At 34.4% G+C, this 24,522-nt stretch overlaps 1 protein-coding gene across 1 annotated transcript in view; it reads left to right on the forward strand.

Annotated features, from left to right (window-relative positions):
* Nucleotides 1-5,076: 5,076 nt before the first annotated feature.
* The window catches only part of ankrd28b (ankyrin repeat domain 28b), a 29,010-nt gene continuing 9,564 nt past the window's right edge, over nucleotides 5,077-24,522 (forward strand). The window contains exons 1-20 of the mRNA XM_051131287.1: nucleotides 5,077-5,271; nucleotides 12,227-12,310; nucleotides 12,419-12,497; nucleotides 12,634-12,704; nucleotides 15,218-15,418; nucleotides 15,598-15,685; nucleotides 15,800-15,942; nucleotides 17,825-18,037; nucleotides 18,122-18,200; nucleotides 18,283-18,397; nucleotides 18,584-18,666; nucleotides 18,794-18,857; nucleotides 21,120-21,188; nucleotides 21,283-21,423; nucleotides 21,508-21,619; nucleotides 21,699-21,725; nucleotides 21,805-21,879; nucleotides 21,991-22,192; nucleotides 24,068-24,155; nucleotides 24,288-24,405. Of these exons, the coding sequence (XP_050987244.1) occupies nucleotides 5,245-5,271; nucleotides 12,227-12,310; nucleotides 12,419-12,497; nucleotides 12,634-12,704; nucleotides 15,218-15,418; nucleotides 15,598-15,685; nucleotides 15,800-15,942; nucleotides 17,825-18,037; nucleotides 18,122-18,200; nucleotides 18,283-18,397; nucleotides 18,584-18,666; nucleotides 18,794-18,857; nucleotides 21,120-21,188; nucleotides 21,283-21,423; nucleotides 21,508-21,619; nucleotides 21,699-21,725; nucleotides 21,805-21,879; nucleotides 21,991-22,192; nucleotides 24,068-24,155; nucleotides 24,288-24,405 (2,079 nt within the window). The 5' untranslated portion in view covers nucleotides 5,077-5,244. The remainder of the gene's footprint in view (nucleotides 5,272-12,226; nucleotides 12,311-12,418; nucleotides 12,498-12,633; nucleotides 12,705-15,217; nucleotides 15,419-15,597; nucleotides 15,686-15,799; nucleotides 15,943-17,824; nucleotides 18,038-18,121; nucleotides 18,201-18,282; nucleotides 18,398-18,583; nucleotides 18,667-18,793; nucleotides 18,858-21,119; nucleotides 21,189-21,282; nucleotides 21,424-21,507; nucleotides 21,620-21,698; nucleotides 21,726-21,804; nucleotides 21,880-21,990; nucleotides 22,193-24,067; nucleotides 24,156-24,287; nucleotides 24,406-24,522) is intronic.

Genomic DNA, 24,522 nt, shown 5'->3' on the forward strand with positions numbered 1-24,522 from the left:
CTTTTTTTCTAAATGTAAACATCTGCAAATATCCACCCATCATAATGAGATGCTTAATTCTGCTTTTTTCTTTCTTCTTTTTTCTGCATGTCTGATTCTATTCATTTCTGTTATTCGGTTTATAAATCCTATTATGTTTTAAACTGAATTTAGGGACTAAAAACAAATGGGTCATGACATATTAAAAGGGGGCCTTCTAAAGACACACCATCAAATCACAAATAAATCACTTTTCTGTCTGCTTTAGTTTTATATTTATTCATAATTGTCGAGAGACAAAAATTAAATTCATAAAGTAATTACTAAAGAACGTGCACATGACATGCAGAAGAGAATTATTGGTTCTCGGTGACTGCTGTTGATTTTACAGATACAGATTTGATGCAAAACAAAATGTATGAGATGGTGAGAAAAGTCGGAGGTAAACCTCATAATGATGTTTTTACTGTGTTTTTTTTTATTTCTTAGTAACATCATGGGGAAAGGAATGTTTTCACTGATGACTCGTTTTTGCACAAATGGTCATATGTCACTGCATCACATATTTGAGCATATTTTCCTGTTGCTTTAACAACAGTGGCTAAAATGCATTAATTACAGCTTAATAATAGTCTTTACATTCTTCACCATTTTAAGCTTTCATTGGGGTTGTCATCTATACTGCTTAATTCAGTGAGTCTTCAATGTGAATGCCTATTTCTAATGAAAGCATTCTGCAAAGGATGTCAAAAAAACTAACAATACATTTATTAAAATGTTTTGACATTGTTTACAGAAAAGCACACAAGGTTTTCTCTTGACACAGTCTCAATTCAGCACATTTAATTAATGGCTATGCTTTCATAAGATTAGTAGAAACAGATTTTGAGGTTAACTGATTTGATTTTGTGTTTCTGGAAATAGTTATCTGTGATGTTGCATTAAGCTGAATATCAAAGTCTATCATACGCGAGGTGGGGCCTCCATGGATTGGACATTTTAGTTCAGCACATTCCACAGATGCTTCACTGGATTGAGATCTGGGGAATTTGGAGGCAGAGTCAACACCTCAAACTCATTGTTGTACTCCTCAAACCATTCCTAAGCCATTTTTGCTTTGTGGCAGGGTGCATTATCCTGCTGAAAGAGGCAACAGCCACAAGGGAACAATGCTTAGGTGGTACGTGTCAAAGTAACATTCACATGGATGGCAGGACCCAAGGTTTTCCAGCAGAACATTGCCCAAAGCATCACACTGCTTGCTCCGGCTTGCCTTCCTCCCACAGTGCATCCTTGCGCCATGTGCTTCCCAGGTAAAACGCACCCAGCCATCCACGTGATGTAAAAGAAAACGTGATTCATCAGACCATGCTACCTTCTTCCATTGCTCTGTGGTCCAGTTTTGACGCTCATGTGCCCGCTATTGGCACTTTTGGTGGTAGACAGGGGTCAGCATGGGCACCCTGAGTGGTCTGCTGCAATGCATTGTGTATTCTGACACCTTTCTATCAATCCGAGCTACAGCAGCTTGTCTATTGGATCGGACCGGCCAGCCTTCTCTCCCCACGTGCATCAGTGAGCCCATGACCCTGTTGCCGGTTCAGCACCGTTCCTTCCTTGAACCACTTTTCAAGGAAGATTGAAAAATAGATACTGACCACTGCAGACCAGGAAAACACCACAAGAGCTGCCCTTGTCAAACTTGCTCAAATCCTTACGTTTGCCCATTTTTCCTACTTCTAACACATCAACCTTGAGGACAAAATGTTCTTATGCTGCCCAATATATCCCACCCGCTAATAGGTACAATGTAAAAAAACAAGTCAATTTAAAATAATTTGTAACCTATCTGCCTTAAAATTGTAAGTTCAGCCAACTCAAAAAGGTTTATTCAACTTGAAATGTTAAATTATACTAGGTGACAACTTAAGTATTTGAGTAGAATCAACTTAACATTTTAAGGAAGCTGGGTTACTTACCTATCTGTTAAGTTTAGCAAACACAAATATCCAAGTTGTTACTTAGTACAACTTAACATTTCAAGTTGAATAAACTTAGTTTAGTTGACTGAACTTAAAAATGTTAAGGGAGCAGGATGACAAATTATTTTAAGCTGATTCAACCAATTGTGTTTTTTGTATTTTACAGTGTATAGACCATTTCGCTAGATGTAAACATACTGGTCCCAATACACTTCCTGTTTCTTTTTTTTTTTTTACTTTACACAAACATCACAAAAAAATACAACCAACATAACATTTGACTGGATGAAAATGTTACATTAGTACCTTTAAAATGTATTTGTATATGTGAAATAAAAAAAAATAATAATAAAAAACAAAAAAACAGGAAGCGCTTCTGCACCAGTTTTGTTTACATCTAGGGAAATGGTCTATACTGTGTTGAAGAGATAATCAGTGTTATTAACTTCACCTGTCAGAGGTCATAATGTTATGCCTGATCGGTGTATATATACAAACTGCCCTGCAATAATTGGTAAATGAGCAAAGGTAGCTGTGAAAATAAATCTGCATTGTTTATCTTTTTGATCTTTCATTCAAAAAATTCACAAAATTCTAACAATTCATTTAAGTAAAACAGTTGACAGTGGGGGGAAACTCACATTATGAACTAAATGTTTTTCTTTAATTATTGACACCCAATTATTGCAACGTCCTTTCCCCAAAGTAACAGCTCTGAATTGTCTCCAGTAATGCCTGATGAGTTTGATATTTGATATTTAAAAGTAAATGCACACATTGTTCTTTAGCGAGGCTTTCCCTATCTTACCAACGTGCATGTAGCTCGTTTAATGACGAGACTGAATGCTGCTCATTTGCTAACCGCAGATATTGCGATAATGATTAGCCTACATTCCAGCAACAGAGCTACTGCGGGTTAAGCTGTTACTTAACTACAGAGAGCAGGCAGCGAAATTTGTAACTAAGATTTGTTTTATTTAAGACTTATTTCAATGGTTTAAACTCATACATGTTTATATAAGTCGTGAGTATTACATATAAGTGTATAAAACGGACTTTTTGCGCTGCGATGTGATGCATTTGACACAGGAGAACAGCAATTGAGAAATATTTGTGAAGTCTTCAATAAACCTTTAGCGTCATCTGGTGCACCACAACGAAATAAACTCTTTGTGCTTTGATTATTTAACGCTTATTTTAAGTCTAAAGCAACTCAAAGCCTCGTTCAGTTCAAAAGAATGTGTATTCTCTCTTTTTGTCTCATTCTGTATTAACCTATATTATTATTATTATTTATTTATTTTATTAAAAAAAAAAAAAGCTCAGTTGTCAAATTGCTAATTCAGACAAGTTGTCAGGATGTTTTAAGTTATAAACTGAAGCTGCCTATTTATTATCTAACACAACTTTCTAACACAGCTTTCGTTTACCATAGCAACTATCAGTTGATGAGCTGTTCTTTTTAAGGAACAATACAAGGAACCGGTTTCATTGTTTTCTGCATAGACGTATGAAAACATTTCTATGTATTTCCTGTAACACAAAGTGAAGACCTAATGAGGAAAAGAGCTCAAATAATATATTCCAAGTTTGTACATTTTACATTTTGTTACATATGATAGGACTGAGTCGCTTGAGTACAGTTTGACAGTTTTATTAGTCATGCACTATTAAACCTAACAGTGACATTTAGTTTAGTTATAATGTCATAATTAATTATACTGCCATATATTATAGCAAATATATTTATTTTTATCTCTAGAATCAGAAGGAAAAAGCTATATATATATATATATATATATATATGTATATATACAGTGTTGGGGGTAACGCATTACAAGCAATAATTAAATATGTTAAATAAAACAAATATCCTTTATGCATTTGATCCCATTTTATTAACCAGTGTCTTTGCTGCTGACCTTCGATGATGCAATTCAACCATACTAATAAGCAAAAATTACTTTAGATAAACTAACATTTGTGCTTCATTTTTTTTATAGCTGAAAAGTGATCTCTTGCATAAATGTACTTTTCTTTCAGCCTTTTGGTGTAAAAGGGCTTTTACATTAGAATTGTTTTATATTAAAAACAAGCATGCCCTGTCCAGATTTAAAAAGTAACGCAAAAGTAACGTAATGCATTTCTTTCCATAAAAAGTAACTAATTAACGTAGTTTGTTACTTTTCAGGGAGTAACGCAAAATTGTAATGCATTACTATGTAAACGTATATATATATATATATATATATAAATACACATACCTGTATATATTTAAGAAATATATGTAATATGTATTTTTTTATATAATATATATATATATATATATATACACATGTAGACATTTCTCAAATATATACATGTATGCATGTGTATTTATATATCTGATATACATATAAATGTACACAGTACACACACTTATTATGTAAACACAAACTTTAATTTTAGATGCGATTATTCACGATTAATCAATTTAACCAGCACTAAAATAGGCTATTCTATAGATTTTCAAACTGGCGTCTTTCTCCTTGCCATAAACACTTTCCAAATAACAAACTGCTTTAGCTTTAATACAATGACAATATCAATTGCCATTTATTAAATTTGGTGAACAAAAATTCTCGTCTTTATAAAATCAAACAATTTTTCCCACAAAATATAAATGGGGCTTGCATTAGATATTATGAAGAGGATCTCTTGCAGTATATTAATCATATTTGGTGCCCTCGGCATCAAGAAGTATCAAAAGTCCTGCATCTAAATCTTTTTAAAGTATTTTCTGGGAGTAATACATATAGTAACTGTTAGAAACCTCTGTGTAACCCTAATAAAATCTCCATGAACCATCATTTTAAATGTATTCATTGTAATACATGTTTTCAGCAACATTGTTAAAAAGTGACGTGGAAGTCACTTTCCAATAGAGAAACACGCACTTCTTCCTTTACAGTTTAGAAACGTACTGTAAAACTGTAACGCGCACACACACAACAACGTTCCACGGTTCACAAGCAAGCATCTCCCCCATCTGGTTTTTAACCAATCATCGTGCTTTTTACAGTGGCTCAACCCGCTGTCTAGCCAATCATCGTCCGCGTTCTTTGCGAGGCAGCAGTGGCGGTAATGTTATGGAGTTTTCTTCCCCTGCTCATCAGTGGCAAGTAGGAAACCCCAGGCCTACTGGAAACGCTAGATTTACCGACAACAAAACATCAGCATTCAAGTGGTGGTGGTGAATAATATCGGTTTAGTTCTGCATGAGAGCCAAAGAGAGCATCGAAACATGGTGGTTCTCAAAATTAGAGACCAGGTGAGTGATGTCTGAAACAGCTAGCCGATTTAAGCTAATAAGTGCTAACACGCTAGTGAACTACCCAGCAACCTCACAGACGACTGAACTGTCCAAAGTCAGTTAACAAAAGCCGTTTAAGAGTACGAATACGTGCTACATTATGGAATAAGCAAAAAAGAAAGCGAAACGTAATTTATAGGTATTTGACATCTCGTGCAGAAGGAACGTAGCTAAGTTGCTAAGCTAAATGTGCGCGACCCACGGTTTTAGTATAACGGGTTGTGACCAGTGAAGTGCACGTTATGTTTTTAATAATCTGTTAAGTATTTAATAAGTCACACAAGACTTCTGCTTAAGTTACTTGTTGTGTTAAGGCTCGGGCAACAGTTGGTCTTGTAAGATTAGATGGTTAACATCTTTTTGTACTGCTGGCTGTAAAATGCACATATATCAGAGAGCTGGATTTGATTAATAGTTTTGTTAATGGATTGTAAGTTGAGAGTCATATAAAATTGTAAGTTTAACGTCAGTCTGCGTTAGCTGACAACTTAGCTGAGCGCACGACAGGTGTAATGGTCGCTTATCAGTGATGTATAAATCCAGTCATGCATCGCAGCTCTAGAAATAATATTAAAATCGGGGCAAATTTTGGGTTTTGCATGGGTTTTGCAAAGTTCACATAACACATGTTATGTGAACTTTGTTCACTTTATATATGAGATGTGTCTAGCATATAGGAGATTTAAGAATAGAGTGACCTTACAAGTGGGCTAAAGATATCAAATATTTTGGACATTTGACCTTTGTAGCCATGACTGAGCCAAAGGGACTTTATTTAATTACTGACGTCATATATTTCACCTGTCACATACTTTCTCCCTCAGGATAATTAAATAAGAGATTTTGAGCATTTCTGCTTTTATTTGTACACTACAGTTTTTTCTTTGACGTTTGGTGTTTTTACATGGTGGATTTTCTGATTTTCTTTGGAATAACGAGGCCGTTTATATTTATGTATTTAATGGATGTCAACATTAGGGTTTTTTTTTTTTTTTCTACTGACCTGTTCAGGCCAGTGGTTTAGAGTTTTACTTGCTCTGCAAAACAAAATAAATAAATTAATTTATTGATTTTGTTGTTTTTGACTCATGGAACCCAGTACATTTTAATAAGTAAAAATTCTAGTGAATATATGTCACCATTTTTTTTTTTAATTATTTTTGAATAGCAATGTTAATACCAGCAAAAGCCTAACTAATATAAAGTTAAGATCAGGTATGTGGGCCATTCTACAGAATCGGTCCAAACTGCTGTCCCACAACCAAAAAACACATTTAAAAAGCATTTAAGTATTCAAATCTTAGATGTTTACTAAGATCCTTCTATTATCTATTGAAACCCACAATAATATCTAAAATATCAGTAAACTTAATATACACAAAATCATCATTTAGTGGGTACTTGAATTTGGGAGGTGGCTGTTCTGAACCCTATCCCCTAAATTTTAACGTATGAAATTTTTTTTGCATTTTATTCCACTGTTGTTTTAAAAAATATCTTTTTGATTTAAAAAAAAAAAAAAAAAAAAAAAAACCTAAAGTTTTAACAAAATAACAAATATAATATATATATATGTATGTGTGTGTAAAAAAAAACAAAAAAAAACAAATTTATGTCACTACTGAAACAGTGTATGTTTTAGTCCATTGGCTGAGACAGATTTTAACTACATCCCTGCATTTATGATCAGGAAATATTCATGTGTCTCTCTCTCACAGTTACAAGATATGAGTAGATAGGCCACATCATTTTAAAGTAAATGAGTTCAAAAGTATGAAAAATCTGTTTGTAACTTTAAGGAATGTCACTACCGAACACTACTTTTCTGTAATTAAACACTTGTTTGGGAGGAGTTATTCCATAACATTTATTTTCAATATGTGTACCACTGTTCAGAACTGTGCTAATTATAAACATTACTGTCACTACTGAAAATGTGCAGTCACGACTAAAACATGGGATGTTTTGTCAAAAATAAAGTATGCTGAATTATCAGCTAAAATGCTATGATAGTGTTTGGTTCAGTGTATATTCAGACTAATATATCCTTAAGTTTGAAATCAATATGATCAACTTTTAGTCTTTTACAAAGAAAAACTGGATGCAAACAACAAATCTCATGAATCACACTTGAAATATTGTTAAAATTGCAGTTATTGATTTACCTCTGAAAACCTTTTAATAAAATAGAAAAAAATATATTTACAAGGAAGATATAAGAAAAGTCTTAATAGGTCAGTATAACCCTTCTTATTAAATTATATGTTATTGTGTTTCGGTAGTGACAAATTAAGGGACTTTCTGAAAGTACAATATGAGAAGTAATTGCAAAATTACTAGAAATGTGTACGTTTGATATTAGACAACTTGCATACATACAAAATTAGTGGAAAAAGAAAATGGATTTCCAACACTGAACCAATTCTGTAGAATGGCCCATAGACATCAGATCTGATTTTTTTGCAAACTGTTAGTGTTAACTTAAAACATAACATAGTATTAATAAAGATACTTGCCAAGATGAGCATTTTGATATAATTGACACACGTGTATAATTTGGCACAACTCTTTAATTGTCTATTCAAGTCTGATAAGACATGGAAGAGAACGCAGTTCTAGTACTGAATTCTGTTGAAATGTGAGGCTTAAATTTGCATGAATGTTTAAATTGGTATGTCTTGAAAACATGCAAATGATAAACTTTTGTGACAGCAACTGTCCTGAATGTCATTCAGGCCACTGGGGCATTTTTTTATTACTTTTATTGTTTTATTGAGGCCTGCTTATGCGCTTTCAGTGTATTCCAGGTGTTCTCTGAAGGTCAAACCCATGACTTTGGATTAGCCAGTGTATTCTCTAAGTTGACCTCCAATAACAGAAGGAGAGTTCAGTATCATGTTGTTTTAGCGTTTGTACATGTACCTATGTGTTTACATCACTCTGTGTGTGCTGTCTCCAGTTAGGAAGGACGAGGAGATACAGAAGAGCTCATCTCCATGGTGATGGCATTAACTAGAGGAGCTCGTTAAAGGAGATCGAACACGATCGCATCGCCTGAATAGACGATTAAACCCCGAATGCATGCAGTAGAGCGCAGGCCACATGTGACAAATAGAGCCTTGTCTCGGCTTAGAGCCACTGAAGGAGTCTTTTCAAGCGAAGCTTTCTTCAAGCACAAGCGTTTGCTTGTTATGTTCTCACGACTCTCAGTGTGAGCTTGTCCTTCCACTGACAGCCTGAACTGAGACTAACTGGTTTAGATGAGATAGTGAAGATCTGGGTAGATGAACTTTACATATTGTGTTGACTTTTTTTGTGTGCGTATTAGTGAGATGAATGTGTATGAAGCCAATAGACCATATATAATATGACGTGTGATTTCTGAAACTTCCTCAACATGTATGTTGCGTATTTAATTTGAATGCCTTGCTGACGCTGTTATTCTCAACGGCAGTGCGTGGTGTGAAACCTAAGGCAAATTAACACTTGGCTGTTATCAGAGTTTTCTGCATCCCATTTCACAACACTCAAGAATGTGTGACTGAACACTTCCTGTAACTCGGGCATAGTGCACATACTTCCCATGAGTCACAGCAAGACTGTACTGCTGGAGATGCGGAAGACACATGCTTTGTTCTCAGCTCCTGTTTTGTTGAAAGTGATGATAAAGTATGGAATACCTATAGAGATGAATATGAATATAGAGGAAATGGGTCTCTGTAGAGGAGAACTGGTGTCAGCAATTTTCTTTGATAGGGATGCACTCATGGTTTTATTTGGTTTCACTGTCACCTGTTGGAACTGGCATTCTTTTTGTTTGTTGAAGCCGGCTAAATATTTATTGATAAACATAAAATGCTGTCTGTGTCCTTGATAAACCAGTAGCACAAGCTTCGCTGCTGGGAGGAACTGTGGCGTCCAGCATTAACTCATGCTGGTTTGGAGCAGCTCTGCACTGTTTGTACCATCTGCTCTCTCCACGCTGATGGAGACCACCGTTCAGTTGTCATTTTGAGCTTCCTTGCTGGTGGAGATTTTCCTCTAAGTTTATAACAAACCATTCAACTAATGATTGGGGTTAGGGCTGGGTGATATGGCAAAAAATGTAAATCTCGATGTGTGTATATATAATTTTTTATTTTTTTAGAATGCTTGACCGATTCTTGTTTCTTCATAATGATTTTTAACTAGACAACTTGAAAATGTAAGTACAACATGATTGAAGTAACTTTTTCTTTATTAACCCTCTAGTTAAAGAAGATTCTATTCCAAGTGCACCACTCATGTTGTCAACATGATGTAAATCTTAAACAGATCACTTGTTAAATGTCTTAGCAGAAAAGATGAACTACAATTACATCTTGTACAAACTTGTCTTATACGTATTATATATTAGGAAATAATATGAGGAACATGCTTTAAAAAAATCTCAAGTCAAGGTAATTCCAAATGACTGAAGGTATAACATCTGTAGATTCTTATTAACTATACATGTTCTGTAAAAAACAATGGATAGCAGCTTTCAGCTTGTCACGATGATGCAAACATGAGATATCAGACATGCAGTATAGGGCTGAAACGATTCCTCAAGTAACTCGAATTCAGAGGCAAATTATTTGTCCATTTACTGTAACTACACACGGAACACTGTGTTTTCCCATGGACCATTATTACTGACGCACAAACCGATAAACGCTGGACATATTTAAGACTGTAAATCAATGGTGGTCGGTTATGATGTCCTTAAGTTAGCTGTTTTGTGAAAGTCTAAGTGCCATTTGTGTTGATTGTCTCATTCTCTCTCTGTCACACAGAAAGTTAGAAAGTTATTGAATATCAAACGAAGAGTGCCTCAGCATGATTACAGTGTGATACTGATTTTATGAAACAGTTAATCAATAAACAAGAAGTTAATATTGAAAGACTTACGTTTTAGAGAGCGTATCGCCTGTTTTTGCTCTATTTCACCAACAAATAACCATTACAAACACAGCCACAGCACTGTTTTGCGTCTTTGAGCAACATGACGGTGTTTCGTTCTTGAATGAATCACCTATTAAATGATTCAGTTTAATCGCAGTGATTCCCTTACTTAACAATGACTTGCTGACACCTACTGGCGGTTTTGATTTCACATTTAAAGTATCTTCATTTTAAAAATACATTCAATATCAGTATTCAATGTTTTGTTTAAAATAGCAAAATATTATTTATGCATTTGTAACTGCAAGTTAAATGCATTCATGCTAAACCCATTTAATAAATGCATTACATGGGTTTAGTTTTCATGGTTATTAATGCATGCAATTTCAGTAATAAAAATGTTAATTTTTCTAAAAAGAAAACAAGTTAGTTGTTTATTTTAAGAGACCCATTTTATTTTCTCTTGTATATTTAATATTGCTCTTTAATTATGAAAAACTTTTTATCCGATTAATCGATGGAAAAAACGGTAGAATACTCGATTACTAAAATAATCGATAGCTACTGCCCTAATGCAGTAGTAGTTCTTTGCAGGGTTTTTTTATTTGATTGCACTGCTTTTCCATTGTGTTTTCAATGTAAACAGATGTGTTTGACTGTCACAATCACATCTCATGCATGAAACTGCATTCTATAAAACATGGCGCTCAAGTTAAAAGAAGTTCGCTCCCACCATCTTTGAATTTAAAATCGATAAAATCTGAAAAATCACCCAACCCTAATTGGGGTTAAAACTTAAAATCTTGAAAATGAACTATTTATCCTTGTTAAAAATGTACCACATTTTTGTGGTACGTTTTTGTTTTGATCATTCCTCAAGTGGAGTTTGGTTCAGTGTGGGAAGGTGTAGATTTTTAGTATGGGGTGTGTGTGATGTAGGGCTGGGCGATGGGGCCCAAAAAATTGTGACAATTTTATATCGATTAATTATCCCAGTAAATTTCAAATGTTCATTTCTTTCCAGGTTAAAGGCAGATTTTTGCTCCTTAGTAAAAGTTGTAGAAACCAGACTGTTAATTGTGGTTTTAAACTATTTATGGTCAATAAAGAGTACGGTAACACTTTACATTTTTGATTTTTTTTTTTTACACTTTTCCAGTCATTTTTCCTTATTAGAAAAATTAATTTCTTAGTTTCTTGTTTCAAATCATGAAGCAGGTTTGTGTTCCCTTACTTTGATGTGTTCGCTTGAGTTAACAGTAACATCTCTAAAACAGTAACATCTAAATATTATGTTTTAAATAATATAAAAAAATATATTTGTTTTCTAAATTTTATATTAAACGTTTGGAATGGTGGTAATGACAATATTTTTGGGTACAGCAATTCTTTGTTGTAATGAAATTACAAAGTGTCCAAATATAATGGAAACTCTGCTTTCTAAACTTAAATTCATACTTTGAATCTTTTGGATTTTTTTTTTTCCTTAGGGAGGACTTTTTATTTTTACGTTTTATACTTTTGAGAGTTTTATTATAGTTAAGAACGTTGGAATTCAAATTTACAAAGTTCAACTTTATAATCTCCCCTTTTAAACAAATGTTTGTCTACTAGATCTAGATTGAAAGCACAGTTTCTTTAAAATCATTGTAAGGGAAAGAAAATTGATGAGTGATTAAAGCATGAAGTGACAATTTGCACTGCAGCTCAAAAAGACAAAGCGAAGAGGCAGAGGCTGGTTTTATTTAGAATCACTCTTGAGGATGCACTTACATAAGCAATACGCAGGCAGTCTCATGACAACACTACCTCAAGGTGTTGTTGCTTCGGTTTGCTGTCGGAAGTCTTCGGGGAAGAGATTCAGCTATGTTTACCCAGTTATTGCAAGCATGATATCAGACTCTGCATTTAAGTTCAGGTCACAGTTTAGATTTGGCCATGTTTGTCAGTGTCAGTTGTGTGACTTGATTTGTGTGTCTTTGTCTTTCAGCCCGCCCTGCTAAAAGCTATTTTCAATGTTGATCCGGATGAAGTACGCTCTCTCATTTTCAAGAAAGAGGATGTGAATGTACAAGTAAGATATATATATATATATATATATTTTAAAAAACAAACAGAGTAATTTGTCATGCCTGCAATTGATTCAGTTTATAATAAAAAAAAAACACTTTATTTCTTTCAGGACAATGAAAAAAGGACACCGCTGCACGCAGCTGCCTACCTTGGAGATGCTGAGATTATAGAGCTCTTGATTTTATCGGGTAAATGCTGGAATATTCATCATAATGAAATGCATTTCCTGAAGCTTCTCATATCTCCTCCCTTTGATTCCAGGTGTCTTCAGATGTGGCTTTGATGTATTGTTATACTGTTATTCATGTTTTGCTTGTGATGTAGGGGCGAGGGTGAATGCCAAAGACAACAAATGGCTGACTCCTCTGCACCGCGCAGTGGCATCCTGCAGCGAGGTATTACAACCACAGACACACACACTTGGATTCTGTAGGATTTGCCTAAACTCTGCTTCCTGAAGAACAGAGTTGTCACAATACCAGGGCTGTACAGTGCAAACATTTCAGTCACAAATGAAAAAATATTTAGGAGCACCAGTGCGACTAACCTGATCAGCATATTTGTGTTTGCGCTAAGGGGAGCTTCTAAAGTTTCTACATGTTTTTTCAACGTTGAATAATGTATCACAGCCATATCTCACAAATTATGTCATAAACAGTGTAGAAAGACTGTAAATAAGAAATTCATTGTGCAGTGTAGAGAGCTTCATTGATTATAATGGAACTTTGTGAGATCGCGATGAGCTAAGATGAGTGACAGCTTTTAATGATTTTTAAGGGAGTTTGTAAATGGAAATATTCAGTGCTTGAAGTGGGAAAAAAAAAGTGCTGGTACTCCAAGCCCCAATTAACATACCATAAAAATAAGTACTTTTTAATTTTCATAATTCACAATGTATGTATAGTGACACAATCAATAAATCAATAATTAAATACACGTTTTCAATACAAATAAGCAAGTCCTGACAGTTAATATATATGGATCCATTCAGAATCACTATACCTTTGACCACATAATCTAAAACTCAGCATCAGCCAGCATTCACTATAGAACACTTCTGCTTTAAAGCCAAATATACACTGAAAATAATAATTTACCGGCATCTGGACGCAAGTCACTATTGTCTGTTTTAGCGCTATTTGAACTTTCAGTTTGAATGCTTTCACTTACTGAACCCTTGGACTTTCCAGGAGTGTACCGGTTTAATATTATGTGATCGCAAAAACCTGCTTCTTTTCATTTTAAGGTATTGTTTTCGTTATAATGCACTGATTCAAGAGCCTGGGCTCATGAAAATTAGCCTTCCCATTACGAGGTGATATTTGACTGCTAAAAGTGATTTACAGGGGCTTTTTAACCTTTGTAAAGCCATTTTTCAAATTTTATTGTAAATGTGTCACTATTTTCAGGTGTTTGAGGCTCAGGTGTCATAAGTGCAATTCAGTTTATGTTGAGATTACTCTTTTAAATATACATTTTTGAATATAATAAAAATATAATTTTTTATACTTAAGCGCAAAAGCTTGTGTAGCACAAGCTCTGGGATGTGCGTTCATGACGCTACGTACTATCGAATCACGTCGAAAGGTCATGCGGAACGTAGGCGGAACCACAGACACAGTGTTTACAAAGCAAACGCGCAAAGAAAGTGCAAGTTTCGTTTTTAAAGTGTCTTTTCAGTTATTTAAATTTTAATATTTCTGTATTGAAAATTTTATATTTAAAACAACATGAATTTAGGAATTTGATTGCACGCATGCCACCTCTGAGCCTCATTAAACGTATGAAAATACACCTACAAGCCACTTTTGTGTTCTTCTGTGCCACCACTGTAGTACAAATTAATTTTGTTAATACTGATTTCATTTGATTGGTAACTTATTCTTATTCTGTTGTTTTAATTAGAAATTTTAAAAAACTTATATGTATTTTTTTTTATTTTTTTTTTTTTTATTTGACATAAGATAAAGACATTCTTTTAATAAAGTTAGAAAAATGTAAGTACAAAAGTAATAACAAAATTCCCCTTTAATTCACTTCAAGGAGCCAAATATCACCTTGTAATGGGAAGGCTATTTTTAATCAGGTTTTTTGATTAGAAGGTTCTCCTAAAATGAAAAGTAAGCATAGAGCCCTGAATACCAGAATTTCAGTATTGAATACCACAATCGTGACACAGATTCTGAAATCACAACAGAAGCTAATATGCTTTTGAAACAATAAGTTTAAATTAAAATACAATAAAATGTAGCCTACAAGTGTTTTATTAAATTAAGAAAATATTCCGTAAATTAAGTAAACATTGCGTCTAGCAATTATCAAAGTAAACAGTAATAAATGAAGGGGCAAAATACAAGCAATGGAACAAATATATAAGTAATGTAAATAAAGTTAACACTTGTGTTAAATATCTGCTGGGTTTGTGCAGGTCTTAAAAAGGAGCAGAAAATCTTTCATTCATAATGTCGTGGCATTAAATTTTGCATGCATTGCAAAAAAAAAGTCTATTCCTCAGTATTTTTGGTTTCCCATACAACTATTTAATCATCCAAGCTAGAAAAAGTCAGATATTTCTTGCAGTATAAGAAGGTGCTATTTTATTTTGTAAAATTCATTTAAAAGGAATGGAGATTGGTTGGAAGCTGTACTTTCAGACTTTATAACATTAAAAGAGCATATTGACATATTGTCACCCTTCAATTAATTCTTTACATTTTCTTTACTTGGTCTTTAAAAGGTCTCAAATTTACCTTCAAAAAACCTACAAAAACCTTGTATCTGAAACTTAAGGGACTAATATTTTTAACTTGAGCTTGTGAAAGTATGCAATAACAAATTAACGGAACTGAATGAAAAGTAATGCTTGATGTTATTCATCGGTCTCTTCATGTGACCTTGTGTCTTGCAGGAGGCGGTGCAGGTTTTGTTGAAGCATTCTGCCGATGTGAACGCTCGCGATAAGAACTGGCAGACTCCTCTACATGTGGCCGCTGCAAACAAGGCCGTCCGCTGTGCTGAGGCGTTGGTGCCGCTGCTTAGCAACGTTAATGTATCAGATCGGGCTGGACGCACAGCTCTGCACCACGCTGCCTTTAGTGGTCACCTGGAGGTCAGTAAACAGACATTTGCATATGTGTGGGTTTGTTGAAATTATGGTTCAGAATTCATAAAGTACTTTAAGGGACAATTGAGAGATCAGTGCATAATCATTATTTAAACGGGTATTTTTTGCACACTGCTGATGTATTGGTTAATTAATGTGAAGTATGCATATTTTTCTCTCATTAGATGGTGCGGTTACTGCTGTCTAGGGGAGCAAATATAAATGCTTTTGATAAGAAGGATAGAAGGGCGATCCACTGGGCAGCATACATGGGTAAGACAGAGTGATATTTTTTTATTTTATTTTATTTTTTTCTCCCCCCCAACCTCTTGCACAACCATATGTGGGATCTGTAAACTCAAAAAACATTTTTTTCTTGTATGTCAGGTCACATGGAGGTGGTCAAACTGCTGGTGTCTCATGGTGCTGAGGTGACGTGTAAGGATAAGAAAGCTTACACACCCCTCCATGCTGCAGCATCCAGTGGGATGATCAGTGTAGTGAAGTATCTGCTGGACCTAGGAGTCGATGTGAGTGTTCACATTGTTATACTTTAACATGCATGTGTACTGGGCAGTATTGAATATGTACTTTACAGATTTTATAGAATTGTGAATATCATGGTGGCCATTAAAAAAAGGTGTCATGGCACCAATGTTATGGTTCCTTCTTGACTTTTAGCTTGTGAATAATAGATGTTTTAATCAGTGAAAACATGGCAGCATGTTTTGTGGTATTTTAAATTAATAGTGTGATTATAGATGGATATATGAAATCTCACACTATTGATTTAAAATAGCAGAAAACATGCTGTTATGAAATTTATTTACTAAATTAGACAATCGTAATGTAAACAACTTTTAAAATTAAACTCGGGGCTCTACAGTGCAACCATTTCAGCCGCATTTATGACTGAAAACTACTGCTTATTACTATTAAAAAAAAAAAAAAAAAAAAAAAACAGTTTTGTTCAGTGCCGAGTTCTGCAAGCGCACAAATCCTCTCTTAATAACAAACAAAGTGTAGACAGGGTGTAAATAAGGGATTCACTGTGCAGTTTAGCTTTATGGATTATAATGGAACTTTGTGGGATTGCATTGAACTAATGAGAGTGACAGCTTTTCATGATTGTTAAGGGAGTTTGCAAATGTGATACTGATTTAACACAGCAGTTCAAAAAACAAGAAGTTAATATTAAAGGAGAAGTCCACTTCCAGAACAACAATTTACAAATAATTTACTCACCCCCTTGTCATCTAAGAAGTTCTTGTCTTTCTGTCTTCAGTCGTAAAGAAATTATGGTTTTTGAGGAAAACATTTCAGGATTTTTTTCCATATAATGGACTTGATTGGTGCCCCGAATTTGAACTTCCAAAATGTGGTTTAAATGCAGCTTCAAAAGGCTCTAAATGGTCCCAGCCGAGAAAGAAGGGTCTTATCTAGCGAAACGATTGGTCTTTTTTTTTCAAAAAATAAAAATGTGTGTAGTTTTTAAGCACAAAAACTCGTGTAGCACAGGCTGGGATGCACGTTCACGATGCTACGAATTAGTGATCGGTCGTTCTTGATCGATTCGTTCATTTTGAATAAATCATTAATGTGACTCAGGAAGAACGAGTCGTCTCGGAGAGTGATTCGTTCAGTTGCGCATGCGTAACATCCTTTTAGATTCTGTACTGGAATTAGTTCACCTGTTTCAAGTCTTTGGGTTTTTCGAGTCGTTCGTTCATCTTATAGGGCTGTCACGTGATGAACGAACGACTCAAACCCAAAAACTTGTCAGATAGTTTTGTCTTCAGACAAAACAAGTCAGACTTGTTTTATGAAACACCCCCCAGGTGAGACGCAGGGCCCACGACCGATCTAATGTATCCAGATAGAAATTTGTTCCTCGTTCTCAATGGCAAAGTGCCCAAGCAACATTGCTTGAAAAGTTGCCCCGTGTTTCATCACCATTAGTGACAATTGTTGCAAAGATGCTTTAGTTATGTGCCTCTTCATATTGATTAAAGCTAGTGCCACAGTGATGATGATAACCATTTTGGCAGTAAGCAAGTTTATTTTTCGTTTTCAGTTTGGCAAAGAACAAACTGGCAGTCAGTTGGATGTGACAAGAACATAATAAAATTTATTACTCACAGCGTGGTTTGCTTTCACACAGGCATTTGCACTCTTGTTAGTGCTTTGGTCCAAGTATGGTTCAGACGACATCATGCTAACCTTTTCATCTAGAGATCCACTTCAAAAGCACTAAAAGAGTAAACTGCTGTGCTTATGAAAAACATGTATAGCTAATTGGGCTGAACCACAATGCTTAAATTGGTTGCACACCTGTGTTCAGTCGATTAGACCGGTTTGTAATTAAACTGCAGTGTGAATGTCTGAACATTTGAACTGTGGATGTGCTTACAGATGAATGAGCCAAACGCGTATGGGAACACGCCGCTGCATGTGGCATGCTACAATGGTCAGGATGTGGTCGTGAACGAGCTGATCGAGTGTGGCGCGAATGTGAACCAGGTTAACGAGAAGGGCTTCGCACCCCTGCACTTCACAGCCGCCTCACGGCACGGAGCGCTCTGCCTTGAGCTGCTCGTGGGAAATGGAGCTGATGTCAATATCAAGGTGGGACCTCTATTATGGCTGTGCATGTATGACAAAAATCACCACTGAATTTCATTAATTGGTCATTGCTTACTCTCTATGCAGAGTAAGGATGGTAAAACCCCTCTACATATGACTGCAATCCATGGGAGGTTCTCTAGATCTCAGGCGATTATTCAAAACGGTGAGTCTTCACTTTTATAGTTTTCCAATACTGATGTGCAGACCTGCAATATCTGACAGCGTTTTGTTTGTTTCATGTATAGGTGCTGAGATAGACTGTGAAGATAAGAACGGGAACACTCCTCTGCACATCGCAGCTCGATACGGACACGAGCTTCTCATCAACACACTGATCACTAACGGAGCTGATACAGCCAAGTAAGAATTCTCATTCCCATGTGCTTGTTAATTACTGAATATAACAGCTTTGTTTGAATATAGATGTAGGCAGAAATTCATTATTCAAACCTCTCTGAACATCCAAGAATGCTGTAATTGATCCCACATGAATACACGGCGAGATGCTCCTGTCTATCTGGTTGTAACATTGGATATTTCTATTAGGAGGGGAGTTCATGGCATGTTTCCACTGCATTTGGCTGCTCTCAGCGGCTTCTCAGACTGCTGCCGTAAGCTGCTGTCGTCTGGTAAGCTGAATCACTGCTCAGATAGTCAGTCAGTGCACTTTTTGTGCATGGATTACATAATTTACTGCTGTGTAATAATGTTCTGTATTCCTTATAAAGATAAACTGAGCAAATCTCTGTCTTCCAGGCTTTGATATAGACACCCCTGATGACTTTGGAAGGACCTGTTTACATGCTGCTGCTGCCGGCGGGTGAGATTATTTTTGATTTTTTTGGTCAGTGACATGATGATAGTTTTTCTTGGTCCCAGTCTTTTCATTTATTCAAAAATGAATGCAATAAATAATTATTTGTACACATTTAAGGTGTAAGTTAAAAATCAAAACAGATAAAATTTTTACTCATGGTTGCAGCACAGCAGCATTAAAGGGATAGATAGTTCAGCCAAAAATGAAAATTCTGTCATTTAATTACTCACCCTTACTGTCATCTTCAGAACACAAATTAAGATATTTCTTATGAAATCCAGGAGCTTTCTGTCCCTGCATAGACAGCAATGAAACTGACCCATTCAAGGCACAGGAAGGTAGTAAGGACATCGTTAAAAAAGCCCAGTAACATCACTGTTTCAACCTTATTTTTTTATTTTATTTTTTTCTGTTTACAAAACTCTGAAATCCATTTTCTGTGTGTGTGTGTGTACTTGTTTTTGCTACATTGTGGGGACCAAATGTCCCCACAAGGATAGTAAAACCTAAAATTTTTGACATTGTGGGGACTGGCTTGAGGTCCCCATGGGTACAAAAGCTTATAAATCATACAGAATTAGTTTTTTTGAGAAAGTAAAAATGCAGAACGTTTTCTGTAAGGGTTAGGTTTTGGGGTAGGGTTAGGGTAAGGGGATAGAAAATACAGTGTGGAGAGTATAAAAACCATTGCACCTATGGAGAGTCCCCACAAGGATAATAAACCAGACGTGTGTGTGTGTTCAATGTTCAACCTTAAAGGAGTAGTTCACTTCCAGAACACAAATTTACAGATAATGTACTCACCTCATTTTAGGAATTATCTCCATATAGTGGATCTCCATAGCGTCCAAAATGCAGCTTCAGAGGGCTCTAAATGATCCCAGCTGAGGAAGAAGGGTCTTATCTAGCGAAACGATTGGTCATTTTCTAAAAAAAAAACAAACATTTATATAACTTTGTAACCTCAAATGCTCGTCTTGTTTGGCTCTGCCATGCGCATGCGTACTCTGTGTAATCCGGGTCAGTACAGTTAGGGTATGTCTAAAAACTCCCATCACATTTTGTCCTCCAACTTCGAAATCGTCCTACTTCGATGTTTTACCTTTTTTTTTGTAAAGGCCGTTTGACCTTCTTTGCATGTTTACTTTGTAAACACTGGGTCGGTACTTCTGCAGTGATGTAGGACGAAAAAGCATTTGAAGTTAAAAAAAAAAAAAAAAATATATATATATATATATATATATATATATATATATATATATATATATATCATTTTATTTTTTTTATTTTATTATTATTTTTTTTTTCGAAAATAAAATTTTGCTAGATTAAAGCTGCATTTAAACTGCATTTTGGACGATCAAACTCGTGGGCACCATATAGGTCCACTATATGGAGAGAATTCCTGAAATGTTTTCCTCGAAAAACATAATTTCTTTACAACTGAAGAAAAAAAAAAACATGAACATCTTGGAATGACATGATTTTGTTCAATTTCAAGCAGCTTTATAGTATTAAACTGAAAAACCAGAGTCAGTGTCGGTTTCAGTTAGGGTTACAACTTGATTTTCTGTTATAAAGCAGTGTGGTGCAAGCTAATAATGAAATCTTTTTATTAGTGGGGAAAAATATTATTAATTACTTTATTCAGTGATTGTTTGATTTGCAGAGATCAAAACTTGATCTATCTGTATAAATGTATGATAATTGTAATTACATGTGATTTTTAAAAGCTGAAGTGACCATTATTTATTTATTAGAATATGTATAGCTCAAAGTCTACTGAATAGTCAGTGAAATAGTTGATTTAATCGTTCCAATTGTTAAATTAATCGATTATCAAAATAATCGTTTGTTGCAGCCCTACAGCACACGCATGTGTCATGGTACTGTCGTGAACCCACAGTGTAGACAGACATGGAAGAGAAGAATGTGTTGAATCAAGTCATTATTTTTGTTTTCTTTGCACACAAAAAGTATTCTGAAAACTTCATAAAATTACGGTTGAACCACCAATGGCACAATGATGACTATATCCTTACTACCTTTCTGAGCCTTGAACGTGTTATATTAAATATTAAATATCTTAATTTGTGTTGTGAAGATGAACAATGGTCTTACAGGTTTGAAATGACATGAGGGTGAGTGATTAATGACAGAATTTTCATTTTTAGCTGAACTGTTCCTTTAAATTTAAACTTTTTTTGAAAATGGAAGATTGAGCATATATTTCAGTCTCTAAACAAAATGCCTTCTCCACCACAGAAACCTTGAGTGTCTGAATCTTCTCCTCAACACGGGGGCAGATTTCAACAGGAAGGACAGCTTTGGAAGGTGTGTTTACATTTTCTCCCATAGTCATTCATTGTTTTTTCCTCTGATATTTTTGACTGTGAGGCTTGAGCGAACAATCTCTTTTTTTTTTTAGGACACCTTTGCACTACGCAGCTGCAAACTGCAACTACCAGTGCCTGTTTGCTTTGGTGGGTTCAGGAGCCAATGTCAATGAGCTTGACAAGAGGGGCTGCACCCCCCTCCACTACGCCGCTGCTTCTGACGCAGATGGAAAGTGAGTTACCGTTTTGCATGTGAGTGATTACTGGGAATAACTTGTTAAACATGCGTTCACCAGTCCCTCTCGTTTCCTAACTAGGTGCCTGGAATATTTACTGAGGAATGACGCTAACCCAGGGATCCGAGACAATCAGGGCTACAATGCAGTGCATTACGCCTCTGCTTATGGACACCGCCTGTGTCTGGAGCTGGTAAGATGATTTAAAATCACATGGTTGGGTCTATGTTTTTAATATTTTCAGCTTACTATATTTCTATCCTCTTTGTCAGATTGCGAGTGAAACTCCTTTAGACGTGGTAAGTGCTATGACGTTGAACCTCTTTAAGATTGTCACAGAGTGATGAGACCTAACTGAAGTGTTGTTTTGTTTTGAAGTTAATGGAAACCTCAGGGACAGACATCCTAAATGACTCTGATGTACGTGCTCCTGTGAGCCCTCTTCACCTGGCTGTGAGTCTCCATTTTGTTTGTTCAGCAAATGAAATGTTATGTAATTCTTGTACGCTTTCTGGTTTGGGATCCTCTCAGATTACGTTTAACGGTTTTAACGGATGTCCTCAGGCATATCATGGACATCACCAGGCTCTTGAGGTACTGGTTCAGTCTCTGCTGGATTTGGATGTGAGGACAGTACAAGGACACACGCCGCTGGACCTGGCTGCCTTCAAAGGCCACGTTGAATGTGTGGATGTGCTCATCAACCAGGGGGCTTCTATCCTAGTGAAGGACTACACGCTCAAACGCACCCCCATCCACGCCGCTGGTATGCTGACTAATGACATTACATGAAGTTCAGTTATTTGCATAATTGGTGTGAGTTTGCCAAACAATGAATCTGAATTTTTCTTTTTATTGGTTAATTATAATGAAAATAATGGTAATGACAACTAGAGAGACGTGGTTATTTATTTATTTATTTTTTTTTTAACCTTTATTATTAAAAAAAAAAAAAAAAAAAAAAAATCAGCCACATATTAGTTGTCAGTAATTTAGTATTACAGTTTAACAATAATTGCTGTTAATTAATTAGCTTAATGTGGCCAATTTATTTTTTTTACTTAAACATATTAGTTGTCAGTTATTACATTTTGCAATAAAGTAATTTGTATTATTATTATTATTATTATTATTATTATTATTATTATTATTATTGTTATTTATTATTATTATTTAATTTGAATCTGTATTTTTAATGTGGCTGGATTTTTTTTTAACTTTAGCGTTTTACAATTAAGTAATAATTTACTGTCATTAATTATTATGATTTGTTTTATTACTATTATAACAATTTCATTTGAATCTATATTTTTAATGTGGTTGATTTTTATTTTGTACTTTATTATTTAAAGTCAGACACATCTTAGTTGTCAATTATTAAATTTTACAATAATTTATTGCTATTTTTATTTTTGTTATTATTCATATTATTATTACTCTTTCTTTTGAATGTGTTTTTAATGTGGATAATTTTTTTTATTTTTATGCTTTATTTTAAAGTCAGACACATCTTAGTTGTCAATTATTACATTTTGCATTATGTAATAAGTTATTTTTTTTATTGCTTTTTATTAATATGATTTGCTTCATTACTATTATTATTATTTGTAATGTGGCTGATTTTTTTTTATTTTTTTTTTAATCAGACATATCTTAGTTGTCAATTGTTTAATTTTACAGTTAAGTAATTAGTAATATGTATTGCTAGTAATTATGATTTTTTTTTATTGTTGTTATTATTATTATTATTATTATTATTATTATTATTATTATTACTATTTCTTTTGAATCCATGTGGCTAATTTTTTACTTTATAAAAAAAATCTGACATCTTATTTGTCAATTATTTTTATATATATATATATATATATATATATATATATATATATATATATATATATATATAATACTTTATTTTACAATAAAGTAAAAAATATTTATTGCTATTATTTTTATTTTGAATCTATATTTTTAATTGTATAAATGTATATATTAAACTATTTCTTTATTTACATGCTCTATATTATCTTTTTTCTTGGTGGATAAAAATTAAGCACGTATGCTGGGATTAAGCGTTAGTAATAGTAATCTTTAAAAATTTTTTTTTTTTTTTTTTTTTAGATTTACACAAAGGATAGTGTGTTTAATGATGGGAGTTGATATAAATTAATATATGTTGAATTTTATTGTCTTTTTAATATTTCAGTGTAGAAATGGTTTTAGCAAGTAGTGTGAACATGTTGAGAATGATTGTTATTATTTTCATTTTTATTATTTAATGATTTATTTAATGATTCATTTTATTAACAATTGATGATTACATATATCTTGAAGTTAAACATTTTATTAATTTTCTTATTGATATCTTTTTAATTTTTTAAAAATACATTGGAATCAAATACAATATTTGGAAGCAGAAAATGCTTCTATTGACAAAGCTGTTCATGGATTCTTGGCACAAGGCAGAGCTGACACTTCTGTTGTTAATAAGCCAAGCACGCACAAGGTTAATATTGTCAGTAGATTTATCACCCTGGAAGATATATATCACTGTATAACTAATGCCTGAATGTTTTACTGTTTGTGTACTGACATACACACTCATGAGAAATGTATCTGTGTCTTTTCTCTTGCTTTGCAGCCACTAACGGTCACTCTGAATGTCTCCGTTTGCTCATTGGAAATGCTGACATGCAGAGTGCAGTGGACATTCAAGATGGGATTGGCCAGTAAGTGCATAAGACTATTTTCCAATTTCTTCCTATAGAAGGTAATTGAAATCATAGATTGTGGAGTCTTATTTTTATATTTGATTTTTTTTTTTTTTTTTTTTTTTTTTTTTTTTTTTTTTTTATAAATAGGACGCCTCTGATGCTGTCAGTGCTGGGTGGACACATAGACTGTGTTTACTCTCTTATTAACAAAGGAGCCAATGTCGATGCCAAAGACAAGTGGGGCCGCACTGCTCTGCACAGAGGGGTAAATCATGACTGATTTTCTTTGGCAGTATTATTTCCATTATTTAGTATTTCCACTTGCACTGGCTCTCACCTGTGCTAGTGCTCTCAAGAGTGGCTCATGGATGTGTGTTGTTCC

Source organism: Labeo rohita, chromosome 16, assembly GCF_022985175.1.
Source record: "Labeo rohita strain BAU-BD-2019 chromosome 16, IGBB_LRoh.1.0, whole genome shotgun sequence".
Taxonomy (NCBI): domain Eukaryota; kingdom Metazoa; phylum Chordata; class Actinopteri; order Cypriniformes; family Cyprinidae; genus Labeo; species Labeo rohita.